General features: G+C 36.7%; 1 protein-coding gene across 2 annotated transcripts in view; it reads right to left on the bottom strand.

Annotated features, from left to right (window-relative positions):
- Nucleotides 1–10,903: 10,903 nt before the first annotated feature.
- Nucleotides 10,904–15,458, bottom strand: part of GLRA3 (glycine receptor alpha 3) — a 90,204-nt gene continuing 85,649 nt past the window's right edge. For both annotated transcript variants that reach the window (XM_054823940.1, XM_054823941.1), the window contains one exon: nucleotides 10,904–14,687. In XM_054823940.1, coding sequence (XP_054679915.1) covers nucleotides 14,418–14,687 — 270 coding nt within the window. In that variant the 3' untranslated portion in view covers nucleotides 10,904–14,417. The remainder of the gene's footprint in view (nucleotides 14,688–15,458) is intronic.

The raw sequence follows: 15,458 nt of genomic DNA, 5'->3' as shown, positions 1-15,458 counted from the left end.
TATCAAGTAGAAACAGACTATAGAAGAGCTGATCAAAAAGGAGGTCTCCAAGGTTTTGCTTTTTTTTTCCAGAAAAGTGCAACAAGATCCAAGAGTAATTCTTCAGCAGGTAAAATATAGGTAAAATCTGTTTAATCACTTCTGCAAGTCTCTCCTTTTTCCATGAGCTCTGGAGAGATCTGATCAAAGATAAGTTTCTATCAGGACAGAAACTCCAGGGAGACAGTTTATGTGTTTGGATTTAGAGAAATGCTAAAGGCTGCTCTATTCCTTGGTATGTCTGTTTGCAGGAGACATCCAGATTCTGAAGGAGTCCACTTCCTTCCACAAGGGATTTAATAAAGATTTCTTTTAATGAAGATTACTCTCCAGGGATCCATGAAAAAACAAGAGCTGTTGTCCTCTGCTGGATTTAAAATGTTGATAGAGAGAATTTCAATTCAGACTTTCAAATGGGAATGAAACAAAAGTCATGTTCCATTGGGAATACTTATGGATCCTCTCTAAAACACGATAAATAAAAAGAAGTGTTCTTTTTCTAGATCTCAATTCAAATAAGTTGTCTAAAGCTAGAGGATTTAGATGTTTCTTTCCTTGTTCTGACTTCTATGGTAACTATTTACTGTCTGGATATAAACAGCACAAACAAAAATATATAGTCTGTTTCCATAGGCTTTTATCCTAAGTATTAAAAAAAAAAAAATGAGAGAGAGAGAGAGAGAGATTGAAGGATAAAAGAAGGGTCAGAGTTGTACAATGAAAGGAATTTTTTTTTTAGTGTTTCTGGATGTTGCATGATTACTTTCTTACCATCTCTGAGAAGATTTTCCATGTTTATTTTACCATTTAAAATAATTGAAACTATTGAAATTGCACGTTTGAGTCGAATAAGTCTTAAAAAGCCTCTCCCAGCCACTGCTGAGGTCAGTACAAATATTTCTGCTTCAGACAGAGCAAGACTGGATTGCAGCAGAATTAAGAGAGGCAAGATGGCAAGCATATTTTACAGATGTTCGTTTGGTTCAGATGTTCAAGTTCAGTTTAGATTCTGCTGCACATTATTTTTTATGACCAGAATATTTTTTTAATAGCTGATTAACTTGCAGGCACACAACAATTAAACATTGGAAAGGACTCATAATTTGCTCAAGTCCCTGAGTTCAGAACTTGTGTTTAAGGTCTGAAGGAGACTGAAATTTTTCAGAATGATTGTGTCACAAATGTGGTGATTCAATTTCCTTTAGAAAAGTAGTAATTAAAGTTCTGGCTGCAATGAGATATATAACCACTGCCTTTTATAAGCAGGGACGCCAGCCTGATCCAATTTCCTCAGACATTTTTCCATTGACTTCAGACCCATAGAACAGAGCTATTGGGAACTACCAGAGCAGGCTTGACAGCAAATTCTCGTTCAAACCTGATCTTAAACTAGTGACTGGACAATTTGGAAAACTGATTATATCTTTTTCACGGGAGACTTATATAGACTGAGGTGGACAGGACACATAGTTTGTAACATTCGTAAGGAAAATCCTCCACGATTTTCCTACTCAGAGGTGATGTTAGGAGGTTTTTCTCCCAGGAAGGCAGCTCAGATTGATCAAGTAGCTGTATTAGATACCGTGAAACTGGCAGAGTTCAAAGACATTACTGATATTCTGAGAGTAAGAGTAAGACAAATAAAATGCCTGTTATCTTGTTAAAGATTTTCTTCTCAAAAAAACTGTGACAGGCTTCAAACAGTAGTTACGTGTTAGCCTTTCCTCCTCTGGTGGGTTAAATATTGGGTAAAAGGCCAATCTGCTTTGATATGCTACTTCTCTGTACTTTTTCATGGCGGCTAGAAGCAAGCCTAGCAGCATCTTCCCCTGGCAGTGCTTATTGAAAAAACATTTAATATTCCCTTTGGTGTTTTTTGAAAAGTAAACCAGCAAACCCATGGATTTTTGATATATTTACATATACTTCTGTAAAAATGTTACGTGGGTGGACAATTCTGTTAGAAATGTATCCTTCTGCATTTTAGTGCACTTAAAGGCACCCAAAGTACCGGATGAATGTTCTGTTCGGAATATAAACAAACCATTTTCAGCACATCAGTAAGGCTGGTATGTTACAGTACACTTCCCACAGTTTGTCTTTATTCCTGCTACAAGCTCTGTTTGCTCTGGAACGTCTGGGTGGGCAAGTGCAAGGCACCAACAGAGGTAAGAAAGCTGCAAATAAAGCTTTGGACAACAGCTGCTCGGAATAATTTTCTGGTGACCGACTAGGTGTTTTACCACCTGCTTTCATGAAAATTAGATCATGCTGTGGTAAGACAGTCTTGCCCAAAAATCAATGGCAGAATAACCTTTTATCTTTTGTTCAAGATGAATATGTAAACATAGCTTGTGAATTTGCACACTCAATTCATTTTTGTGAACATAAATAGATCTGCTCTATCTGGAGCTGCAAAATTGTGATACGTGTGTAAATTGTTACTGATGTACGTAGAACCTGGCAGGGACAAACACACACAGAGCAAGATCGACTTGCTTGCTTACTAGGGCTTAAATGTGACCCTGAATTAGAAAACTGTTAGGCATGGAACAAATAATGGGAAACACTAACACTTTCTATCACACTGGAAAAAAATATTTTTGTTTTGGCACGTGCCAAAAGGAGCACGCAGGATACATTGCTCTGGTTGCTACAAGTAAAATATTCTGATTTAATTTTAAAAAAGTTAAGTAACTTTGTAAAATTCATAGATCAACAAATACCGGCTGTGTCTTGGAATTACCTTATAGCCATGTTATAAACATTAGTGAATGCGATATAGTTGTATGAGAGCTAGTACAGGTTCAGGAGAGATTATGAAGGTGGACAGCAAAAGACAATGCATAGAGTTTTCTGTATGTTTACAGAGGTTATCCAGCAGTCCCTTTGGGCACCCCAAACTAACTGTACCCCTCAGGAGAAACCAGGGAAAAAATAAACACATTTTGTAAATTCTGATAGGATTTAGACATAGGGTCGATACTTGGAAAATGTGTAGTGAGGAAAGTGCTTATAAACATTTGAGGTCTTTAGGTAACTTGGAAATGTTAATACTAAGTACTGAGCTTGAACTTTTTCCAGGATTAGGTAGTAAAGGAAGGAAAGAGGTTAGGAAGGGATCTAAGCACTTGAATTTTCTTGTAACTCTTATTCCGAGTGATTGCCTGGGGTCTCAGAGAAGAGCACAGTTTTTCATGTTAAGCTAGGTCCATACATTCTGTTATAGGGGGAGCTGGAGTGGGAGCACAAGCATGAGTATTGTAGTTAAAAATGAAGTCTTAGAAATTTGATAATCTGAAAGACAATGTAACTACACTACAAGTGGAGCAGCTGTGTGAAACATCGATGCTGATTAGAGGGAGAAATAAGTAGAAAGGGAGCAGGGATAACAAGCCAGTTCAACACACTTAGCTCTGTGACAGATGGTGGTGTTGGAATGTACCACCTCTCAAATCAAGGCAGCATTCTTAAGACATTATTAAGGAATAAAAGAATTAGTGCAGAGTGAAATCATTTCAGGTCAGTATGCAAGGAGCTTCCAGAAAGGGGCTGCCTCATACCTTCGGGACTTACCTGAACACTGAACTCTTTCTGCCACAACCAGTAGCCCAGGTAGGACTTGAACCAATGCTATCTTGCACTGCAACTATTGAGCAAAGTCCTCCAAGGATGTCCTAGTCTCCCAAATGGATCAGATTTTCTGAGAGATACAAAGCTATTGGGAAGAAAAGACAGAGAAAGGGAGAGAGAGAAAAGACATATTACATTTTCCCTGTTCCCTCACCTAGAAGCTGCTTTGGTACTGCTTCAAAACTCTTCACAAAATTACTTGGTCTCATATATTTGCAATAACAAAATTTAAGGGAGTTTTTGGTACTCAGAAACCTTAAGTAAATCTGAGGCTACTGCAAAGGGGATAGGACACTTTTGAAAGTGCTTTAAAATTTATTTTCTCAAAACTGTGTGTTGGTATAAAATTTTTTCTGTATTACCTCTAGTCATGTTTGTATAAAATTGAAAGGTTTCCTGTTTATCTGAGATATCCTCTTGTTTTATTTTTTCTGAGCTTCTTTTATTGGCAATGCAGTTAAATATAAAACAGTTGGTTGTTGCGTCAAAGTAATTCGGTTGAGTCATCATTCAGGAGAGCCTGCAACGCCTGAGGAAAAAAGAGTACCACAAACACAATACTCATTGATTTTTAAGTTGTAAATACTGCTATGAACCTTAACTGTACCATTCTCTAACTTTTGGCAGACAATTTATTAACCAGTATTAGATTAAAAGTTAATAGTCTTCATCGTGATCCCATTTAACTAGCATCTAAATTACAAAAGAGAATATATGTTGTACTCTTTTGAGAAATTAAGGAGAAACAGTAAATGGATTTAAGTGGTACACTGTAGTATCTACTCTAATCTGCAACTGTTCAGTAGTATCTATCGGTAATAGTATCCTTAGTATCTTTCCAGATCAGAGTTCAGGGTGCTCTTGCTGCTGTTTCCATATTTGTTCAGTGAATGTGTAAAGGGGTGAAGTCTGCTAGGAAAGTGAGAGGGTGGTGGCACAAGAAGCTATCACAAGGCAAACCGAGTTACAGATTTACACTGTTCACATTGCTGAAGTGTATGTGCTTACCTCATCTTAGGTATGATATGAAGTTATATATTCCTCAGTGAAAGCAATATACGCTTCCTTCTTTGCATTTATTACAGCATAGCAGCATACACGTTGTTAGTAAGTGGAATAGCTGTTGTGCATGACTAATAACTGATGTATTTGTACATGTACCTGTACCTGTGCTCTGAAAGCATCCTTAACATGAGGAGTCTACTCCAAAGACCTTTTAACTTTAGCAGGTTCGGGAGCAGAGTGTAAATTATTGATTTCCTCTTCAAATTTTTAAAGACTGCTTTAAAAAGTGGTCAGTCATTCATTTTCTGTTGGTCAAAACCATATTTGTAGCAATAAGCAGTTTGCAGTCAACAGATACTTAAAAAAGTAAATTATTGGTTTCTGTTTTAAAATGCCATTTTTATTTAATAAAATATTCAGGTACACAAACCTTTACATTTTCACATGTGTATTTAGACATAAGCCCTTGGGTTTAGTTCTTAATAAATTAACATCTCAGCTATTTTTGTTTTTAAGACAGCATCCACTCAAAACATTTGCATCACTTTCAAAATGAAGTGTGATTTGTAGTATGAATAGTGCTTATGCTTTATAAATTTCTTTCTAAATGAACGTTAGTTCTTGGAGTTTCTCCATGAAGAATGCATTTTGCTAAAGTCTATCTCCTTAACAAAACGCAAACATCCATGACATCCCTCAATTCGTATGAGAGGGAGCCATCTTGTGGTGTAATTCACACTTTCCTGAGAAATTATGATGCTATTGCTACAACGAAGCAAGAAATGGATCGGGAGGGAAACCTCTTTTGCATATAATGCAATCAAGTGTAATTGAAAATGATAAGAATTTCCAATATCCTCTTTCTTTTAGTAAGTTCAGCCAAATTCTAATAATGTATGGACTTACTCTGTTCTAATATACCTACACGAGGTTTAATGCTACTTCATGCAATGGCAAACAAGCTGCAGTATCATGTGCTCTTAAAAACAACTGTTTGGATGTCTTCTGTACCTACTGAACATGCCTGTTGAGAATAAGTCTGTATAGGGCCAAACATGTACAAAGTAACACGCTGGTTTTCAAGGCAGGACAGATGTGTTATTTGGCTTGTTTAAGAGAGGAATTAAAACATAGCATCAGTGGGTTTCAGGCTGAGCTTGTTACCTCAGTAGAGGTTTTAAATGCAGATTACTTAAATAGAGGCTAACATTACAACAAAAGTTTTTTCAGTATTGTGAGGGAAAGTTCAAAGTCCTGCACCTGGGGAGCAACAACCCCATGCACCAGCGTATGCTGGGGGATGGCCAGCTGGAAAGCAGGTGTGCAGAAAAGGGCCTGAGGGCCCTGTGGGCACCTGTGGACAAAGAAGACTAATGGTATCGCTGGCTGCATTAAGAGTGTTATCAGCAGGTCGAAGGAGGTGATCCTTCCCCTCTACTCAGCACTGGTAGGACCACACCTGGAGTATTGTGTCCGTTTCTGGGGGATCTCATCAATTTGTGTAAAAAAATGGATGGAAGGTGTAAACAAGATGAAGCCAGGCTCTTTTGAGTTGGGAGGACAAGAGGCAATGGGCCAAAACCAAAACACAGGAGGTTCCCTCTGAATATCAGGAAACATTTTTTTACTCTGAGGGTGACTGAGCATTGGCACAGTTTGCCCACAGAGGCTGTAGTGTCTCCGTTCTTGGAGATATTCAAAACCCATCTCAACATGGTCCTGGGCAACCAGCTCTAGATGGCCCTGCTTGAGCAGGGGGTTTGGACATGATGATCTTCAGAGGTCCCTTCCAGCCTCAGCCGTTCTGTGACTTTGTGAGTCTGTGAAGTAAATGTTGAAATATATAACTTTTGTCAGTGACAAATTATTATATATGAAATATATATATTTGTATATTAAAGCTTTAGAAGCATATTATCCAAATTTTGAAAAAGTTTCATGTATTTCTAAAATGAAATTTTCCCTGTAATTCTAGTTTTGTGACGCTGGTGGATTGTTGTCCAAGATTTTAAATTCATCTGCCTGTGTCTTATTCAGAAAGAAATGTTCTCAGATCCTGCTAGTGTATAGAAAGTAGGATACCAGAAATAAAATCCACTGCAAGGACCACATGGAATTCAGTCTTTATTTCATTTTTAAAATAATTAGGTAGCTGTATATGCAAACATGAAAAAGAGCATATTTGATATCTGTTTTTCCAGAATTCTGTGTTGAAAGGTCTGCACAGTTTATGCAATACAATCACACATTGATCTCTCTAAGATCTATTACTTCTTTTTTCTACTCTTTCTTACTCTCAGGTCACATTACCTGGCTGTTACTTTCTTGTTTAATTGCTTGTTGCACAGCTGGTACAGTGTATTTGCAGTTTTCATGCTCTGGGAGCTGTGCACCTCAGCATGAAAACATTTGCTGCGGCAGTAGTTTCATTACATTATTGCTTGTGAACTTACTTGAACAAGATGCAAGATACGCTTTGCTCTTGGGAAGACCAGATGGTATAGATGTGCTGGAGCAACAGCTGTCGTAGGTAGCAGAGGTCAGATGACACAGTTCTGCGGGCTCTATGAGGGCATGCTCAGGATTTCTGCTCAGATTCCACTGGTCTTCTTGTTACAGTTGGCTGTTCTTTTGAGAAATTTCCATTTTATAAAGCTCCAAGCCATACGTTGCTGAACTGAAATATTAGCAACAGAAAATTGAAATACTTCATTCGTGAGTATAGCGAAGTTCTTGTATTTGTATCCCATCGACGTTTAAAGCAAGTTGAAAGGAGTGAACTGATGTTGCTTTTTGTCATGTGGAGGCAGGGAGTGCAAAGCATCTGTGCTGAAACTGCTGGAGTTTTCTAGCCTAAATGGCATCACATTTACCTGTGGCTGTTACTGAGATGACCATTCTGTATGGTCTTTATAAGCATATTAACACCGCTGTAATCAGATTAGCAGAACTCACACTGTTCTTATAGGACTAATTTGCTAACTTCAGTTTTCTTGAAATAATTTTTCTGTCAAGGAGTACTTAGGAGGCCCCCACAGATCTATAAAGTTTCCATAAGGCTATTTTGCTGCAAATTAAATTTTTTGCTTTTTTGATAATAAGATCAGCAGGACTATTTTGGAGTGGCGGTACTTAATTTCAGTAGGCATTTATCAAGATAACTTTCCTTGCGTTTTCAGAATGAGCTTTTTCCAGAACTGGAGCCTATCTTCCACCTGTCCTCTGGAGAAATGTCTTTCTGTCCACTCACTGTGAAGGAAGCCTTGGAAGATCCAACTCCTAATTCAGTGCCTGCCATCATCCATCATGCTCCCTGAAAACACCTCTTTGTATGTATTCAGTTATATTCATGCAGTTAAAGTATTTTGAAGCTTAATCTGAATAATACAACAATTGAAGGCACCCTATTACTTGTCTCTCAAGTTTTCACTCCTGAAATATTTAATGGTAATGCACCTTAACTACTGTTGAGGGTTTCATCCTTTTTTCCAATGATGTTGATAGTCCGTCCTGTGACTTTAAACCCATTGCCTAAAATATCATAAAAATAATTGCACGGTTTCTGAAAAAAGTTAAGTTTATTCTTTTTGAACAAAATATCTGCAATGACATGGGTGACACCATAAATTTCACGTATTTGAACACTTCCGTCTGCAGAGAATGTCAGTTTAAGTGCAATATGATACTGTAATACAATAAAAGGGAATTTAATCAAATCCATGCACAACACATTTATAGAGTTTTACCAAAAAAGTACTTTGAGATGAAATTGCCATCAGACAGAAATCACAGAAGAATATTTTAAAAACTCACAGACAAGTTATTAATACACTATCATATTAATTTTTTTTTCTTTTTTCTTGCTGTAGCCTTTGAAAAGCTGGGATCACTAACACACAAAACACTGTATATTATGTTAAACCTTTATGTCAAAAGCTTATGGCACAATTTCTTTTTATACAGCTCACAATTACACATTCATGGAACATCAGTAGCTACTTTAGTCCATTTTGTCTGTTAACATCACTCTGTCATACATTAAAATAAAAACATAAGAAATGTTTCTTGCATATTTCACAAAGATGAAAGTGAAGAAGTGCAGTAATATTCAAGAATGTCAAGAATACAGATTGAGCCAACATTTTTCTGGCATTTAACCCACTGCTTCTAGCAATCTAACCTGCTTCCACAAGCCTTCCAAACTGATAGTATTTCAGTAACTACTGTAGGTGATGTGTATTGCCTGAAGGCACCTTTTCCATAACCACTCCAAAATAGAATACCCATTTTATTATTAACAAGTAGTTTGGTGTGTGATTTATATTTTTCTTCTTAGTTGTCTCAAAAAGAAAAAACCTGTGATGATCTGATATTGTTCTCATCTAAATAACCTTATGATTGTACAGAAAGATGTGGATAAAGTTATTTTACTACCTCACAGGAGTACTCTAAGAATTAATAGCTCATTCAGCAGTTTCACAGTTTAAGGCCAAATTCTGCTCTGTTGGATTAGATTAATTCCTATGATAGCTCAAATGAGAGCAGAAGTTGCACATAAAGTATATCTATCTTTTGCAACCAACCATCTCAGCTTGGGCTGGGAACTGTATAAATAAATTCATTTCTGTCTAATATAAAATTATTGCTAAAAATAATTCTTTTTTTTAAGGTTAAGGAAGACTTTTTATCTTTCCCTACTGTTATAAATATAAGGTTTTGTACAGTTTATTATATTCTATTTTTATCTACATTATTAACCTACAGTTCTGTAAGGGGTTATAGTACAAAGTGGAAGCAATAACTTACTCCTTAAATGTAAAGTGCACATATAAATCACATAAATATAAGTCTTTCTAATGACTGAACAGAATCATCTCTCACACATCACAAAGGGTTCTTAATAAAGCAGCCTATAAAAAGGTTTTGGAACAAACTCTAATAAAGAGAATCCAAAGAAGCCAATATATGATTGAGCTGAAAAAATAAGTAAATCCCATGTTCTTCCTGAATTCCACTAACCTGCTTAAATAATAGTGCTTGCTGTCAAAACTCCTTGAAAGTAGAATGTGCTTTATTTGGTGTTAAAATAGATAAATTCTAAATAGTAAACCACTAGTATCCCTTCTTCCCTTTCTCCCTCAAGCCTCCTCTAGTTTGTCAGCATTGCAGAGAAAAAAGCCAGCCCTCTAACCATGCAAGACTATTTTGTTGATATTTGAATATAGTTTTAAAAATAAAATGCATTTTGTTACTCAGAATTTAAGCAGGAGTTTGGTACTGTGGTAGTTGAGCATTAGCTACTGCACCTTTCTTATCCTCTCTCAAGGTCCTGAAGTTTTTTGCCTTACGAGGGGTGACATGGATTTGGTCACATCTCTCTCCGGAGTGCAGGAAGAAAAGACATATGAGAGGTTCCAGGCACTGCCTTGGGCTTTCTCTCTCCCTGTGATGCCTCTTATGCCACGTACAGCCCATGCTTTTCATCCTGTACCTTCCTGCTCCACTTCTCTTTCCATTGAGAAAGCGGATAGTGTGGAAGGCAATTCTCTATCCACACACGTAGAAACTAATGTCCCAAGAGAATATCTGTATTCTTCTATACTTCGCAGCAGTTGACATACATTGTTTCCCCCTGCAGCTACTGCTTCTACCTGAACAAGTGTACCTATGGAGAAGATACTGGGGGATGGGGAAAAGTAGTAAGGATGTCTCATGCTTCCTTCTTTCCCCTTTATGGTGACTGTGTCAGCTCTTTGGTAGCTGTGTTACTGGAGTATTCATCCAGATCCTGTTTTCTCCCTCTGTTTTCATTGTATTGCAATGATCTTTTAGCACCAATATTTTATTTTTGAAGTATAGGGCTGGTCTACAGAGACCATAAAAACATGATGTGAACAGCACCGACTCTGCGCCTATGGTGAATAATGACTTGGGCCAAAGCTGTGTTAGCCTGTCACATAGGGGTTATGCTCACAAAAACCTGCCTTGTGTGGCTCTGCGAAGACCCTGTACTCTGCAGAGCCCAGGTTCAGTGGCAGTGAGGTAAGGTAGCTATCTACTTCAACCTAATGAATGGGGTCTTTTTTAGATGTAGGAGAAGCCCTGCTAGGTAGCATCTGCATCAAGCATTATTTCCTTGATGATTATTTTTCTGCCCCTCCACTACTTCTTTCACAGGACTGTAGCATAAATACTGCAGTCTGATAAATACTGCAGAGTAACTTTCAATTTTTGCATCTTCTTAATGTTATTCCCTGCTACTTCATTATACAGTTACAAAAGAATAATCTCCCACGCTAATCTTAGCTGATGACAGTAGCTGTTGATTCTAGCTTTGTACAGAGGGCTAGCATGCCTGCTGGCATTTTTTGAACTTCTCACCTAGTCAGTGGTCAATAGCAGGCATTTGTGCCTTGAAGTTTCTCATCATCTCAAATGACATTTCTCTCTTTCTTTATCATGTGACTGTACTCTGTGGCATCTAGGAATAATCTCAATGGAATTTAAAGTTCTTTCTTTTGAAAAGCATATTATTTAGTGGATTGCAGAGGCTTGTTACCTTGGCAAATGTTATGGTTCCAGTAAAAAAACAGAAAACTATCACTTCATGAGAGATCTTGGTTCCATTACATCAAAATAGAAAATCTTTGCTTACCTGAGGGCAGCAGAATGACATGCCAAATATTATTTGAAAACATCATCATGGAACCATTTTTTGATTTTCCCCTCTGTTTGAAATACTTTCGTTATTAATGGATTTCTAAATAAAAAGATGTTCCAGCAACACTGCAGAGTTTTCATAATGATGTTTTAAACATATTTAATTCTCTTTTTTTTCAATGTGCCCTGTTAGAAGACTGAGCATTATATGTAATTTTTCAGTATAGAAGTAGGGTATGCTCAACATCCCAGTGTAATGGCCTGTGAAAGAGAAATATAACTACATAGAGGAAGGGGTATACCTTCCATACTCTCCAGATCTGAGACCCTCGTCTTCTCTCTCACCATAGTGCATGGCTGAAGAGATGCATCCAGAGAGGCAACACTCGGCACTAGGTCCAATCATTAAATCTACAGATCTCATTTATTGTAAACAGAACATATAGGTAACAATCTGTTAGGGAAGTCAGATAAGAATTATAATGTAGATTTATGCTTTTTATTTTATACATGCTATGTGCTGTAATTTTTCCTTACATCAGCATACTTTAGTCGGAGAAATGTGACACAAGGGTTCTCCTCCCTCACAGAGGTAATAGGTTCATATATGAATGAAGGATCTTGTCCTTCTTGCTTAACAATTTATATTTCCTTCTGACTCCTTGTTACATTTTGCCAGTGTTGTAATCCAATCTCTCTTTTATCACTTTCAAGATTTCCTGTCTGGTTTCTCTATTTGAGAGCATAGACCTTTCCTGCCTTAGAGAGTGAAGAAAGAAATTAGGGCTAAATTTGTCTAGCTCTGCATTGTTCAAATTTCTTAATGTTTTCAAAACAAGGTAGTAGTACTACATGAGCAAGAGCAACAGACTGTTGAACAATTGGGAAACAGGCAATGTGAACCAGGTACTCAAGTGTTATAAACTAGAATAACAAGGAGTTATTCTGATCTGGCCAGCATTTTTTTATGCACTTATCCCTTCAATTAAGAAATCTTTATTGAAGGCAAGTCAACTATTTTAGAAAGGGAGAAGAGAGATGACCCTGAAAGATAATGTAATTTTTTATGATTGCCTCTTGATTATGGATCCAGTACTTCAGACAGTCCTTAAACAAAATACTGTTGACTTTGCTGATAGCTGAAGCAAGTTAACATCCCTTTTCAGCTAATGATATACAGCTAATGATAACTTTGAGAGAGATTAATATAACCCAACCGAAATGTCAGCCATTGGCTCATGATACCCCCTCACTACAGATGACCACCTTCATAAGTGAACAGGAATTTTTTGAACATGCACATAAGGAAATCAACAAAACCAAGATACAACCACAACAAAAAATAATTGTTTAAAGTGAAATGAATTAATTTCAGATCATAAATGAAGCAAAACTATTAAACCCCCCCGCTTTTAAAATAAAGGTGGATTATACAGCTTCTTTCTGACACAGCTGAACAAAATCCGAGAGCTACTACTTTAGAATCTAAGTAATCCTTGGAGGAAAACCACAAACCCAACCAAACCCAAGGCTGCGATATTATAATCCTCAGTGCAGAGTTACATTGCTTCTGTTACTTCATATGCAGCATGCCTTTGGCAGTGCACAAGACATTTGCCTCCAGCTGATTTTGCTTTTGTATACGCATTCTGAGCAGCAACAAACCACAAATTTAAAATATATTCAAAATAAAAATATTTTGCAATGAGAAACAGCCTCAGCTACTGGACTTAAAGTATCTAGTAATTCTAAATGTCAGACTTCCATATCTTAGCATGTTTTTGTTTTTCAATAGACAAGATTGGCAAAATAAACACTCTTGCCTACAAGCTATGCCATAAATGTGGTCCATTGTGTTACAATTCAAAGAAGAAACTAATATGACTTACTTAATCCTAAACAGGGAAAATCTCTCTAAGGGTTTTAAAAGTTGTTCTCCCATTTATTAATGTGAAGTACAATAAATGTAAAAGACCATCCAGATCCTTTTTCATGTTTTAGGAGAGCTGCATGTTTTTCCAAAGTTGTGAAGTGCTTCGTAACCAGTATCTGTCATATCAATATACTTCAAAGAATGAGACAGAAAACTTGATATATTCATAAATTAAACTTCCTGTATTTATGTAACATGCAGGAGATACATGTGCATAAACACAGCTGTACTCATCCTTCAAATGTTTCAGTGAAGCAGTTGACTATTTGCTTTTAGTTTTGGTGCAAGATCTCTTTGCATTGAATCAAAATGAAGTGTTGCAAAATTTTGATGTAGTTTGTCTATCTCACAAACTGTATGAGTTTTATCAATTGAGAAAAAAAACCCTTCAAAAATATAAAAAGGACTAAAACTTTTATAAGTTTCAATTATCAAAATGTAGGTAATTAAAAGAAAAAGAATCCTTTGCAGGAATCAGTACTTTACAAATTCTAATATATTTCCCATGTGATATGCAGACTTTTTAGGCTGTAGATACCTTGTGCTGTCTGAGATTATTTCAACATATGCCTTCCAGAGGAACGGTAATAATTGAATAAATTATATAACTTAGATATGTCAAATGTGCTCATTGCAAAAGCACAGATACTGTCCTTAAGAAAATGTCCTTAAAACTATAATCTCAAATCCTTAATTTGTCATTATTTTGTAAAATTGAAACAATGGTTACAAATACCAATCTATTCTGTAATACTGTGGGATTTACCTAGGGTATTCTGGATCCAGTTTTTAATCAAAAATACACCAGAATTAAAAAAAAAAAAAAAGAGGAACATCGAAGAGTACTGTACAATTATACCACTATGTAACAGTATGTATAAATGGCAGTAAAGCTTCAGTAGAGAGTGATTTACAATGAAAAAGTTGTTAATATTTAGTTTGACACAGAAAGTTTGCAATAGCAGATGTATCTTCTCTGGGTGTCAGTCTTCCATTCCGCTGTGACTGGGCATTGCAGGCCACGCAGGATCTTCCCCCCCGTCAATGCTTTTAACTCTCCCAATCACTCCTCCGGTGTGCGTTCCTGACAGAAAGCCTCCCGCTGAACACGGCAGCAGATCTGTATGTACTGCAAGCCTTAATCTTGTTATTGGTGAATGTCCTCATGCCTGATGATTTTGTAAATTACCCAGTAAAAAATATTGAAAATCAGAAAGGCTAATGGGAAACATGCTCTGGATATCGTGTCTATCTTCTTGGCCCGGTCAATGAATACCTTTCTCATCTCATCAGGGCTTTTTGGTGCAGCTTGGACAGGATTATTTGGCCCTTTTTGTGTCACTCCATCTTTTGCTTGCAGACATGGGCCCATTCCGTATGCTGTAAAGCTAAACTGACTTTCCCTTACGTCATCATCCTGTTAAAAAAAAAAAAAAAGGAAAAAAAAGAAAAAAAAAGGAAAAAGCAAGAAGATTTTTCTTTTTAATTACAGAAATCTTACCAACTGCTAAATAACAAGTATTGCACTGTTACCTCAGTGACTTCTTGAATCCACAGTTTATCTCAACTGGTTGAAATTTCAGCCCTATCAGTGTCTGTCAAAAATATTGCAGCAGCTTTAACATGCACAGAATTTTCCTATTTGTTTATAGATTCTGTAATCTATTTAAAGAGAAAGCTTAGTAGACAAGTGGTAATCAATCAGGCACAAAACTTCTGATTTGTTTTGATTTTCCCCATTTACGGTAATTATCCACAGTCTTCAACTAGGCAAACTTCACACTGGTCTTTTAGACAACAGCCATTAACTCTGTACATTGCTTAACCAAGTGGGATCCTGGCCTCTAGAGATACTCATCACACAAGCACTAATAATGTTCACATTAATTATAATAGTGAGAATTCTGCCTATTTGGTCATTGAATATTTAGTTACACTTATCTGTATGCCTTATTTCTGCTGTTCCTGTGAATACATCAGATAAAGAGAATAGGAGTTAAGTGTCTTAGTTTAAAATAAAGTGAATGAAAGCTAGAGACCAGATTTTTCTTCTGATGCATTCTTCTGTCAGTTCAGGGGAAAACTGGCAAAGACATTCTGAATTCAGGGAGCTATAAGAGAAAGTGATTTTTAATCACATGGCATGGAAACAGAAGTGGATGGTCTGAAGATATATGTGTTTTCATAG

Source organism: Grus americana, chromosome 4 (assembly GCF_028858705.1).
Source record: "Grus americana isolate bGruAme1 chromosome 4, bGruAme1.mat, whole genome shotgun sequence".
NCBI classification, from domain to species: domain Eukaryota; kingdom Metazoa; phylum Chordata; class Aves; order Gruiformes; family Gruidae; genus Grus; species Grus americana.
The sequence above is the reverse complement of the archived record's forward strand: the minus strand, read 5'-3'. Positions and strand labels throughout refer to the sequence as shown.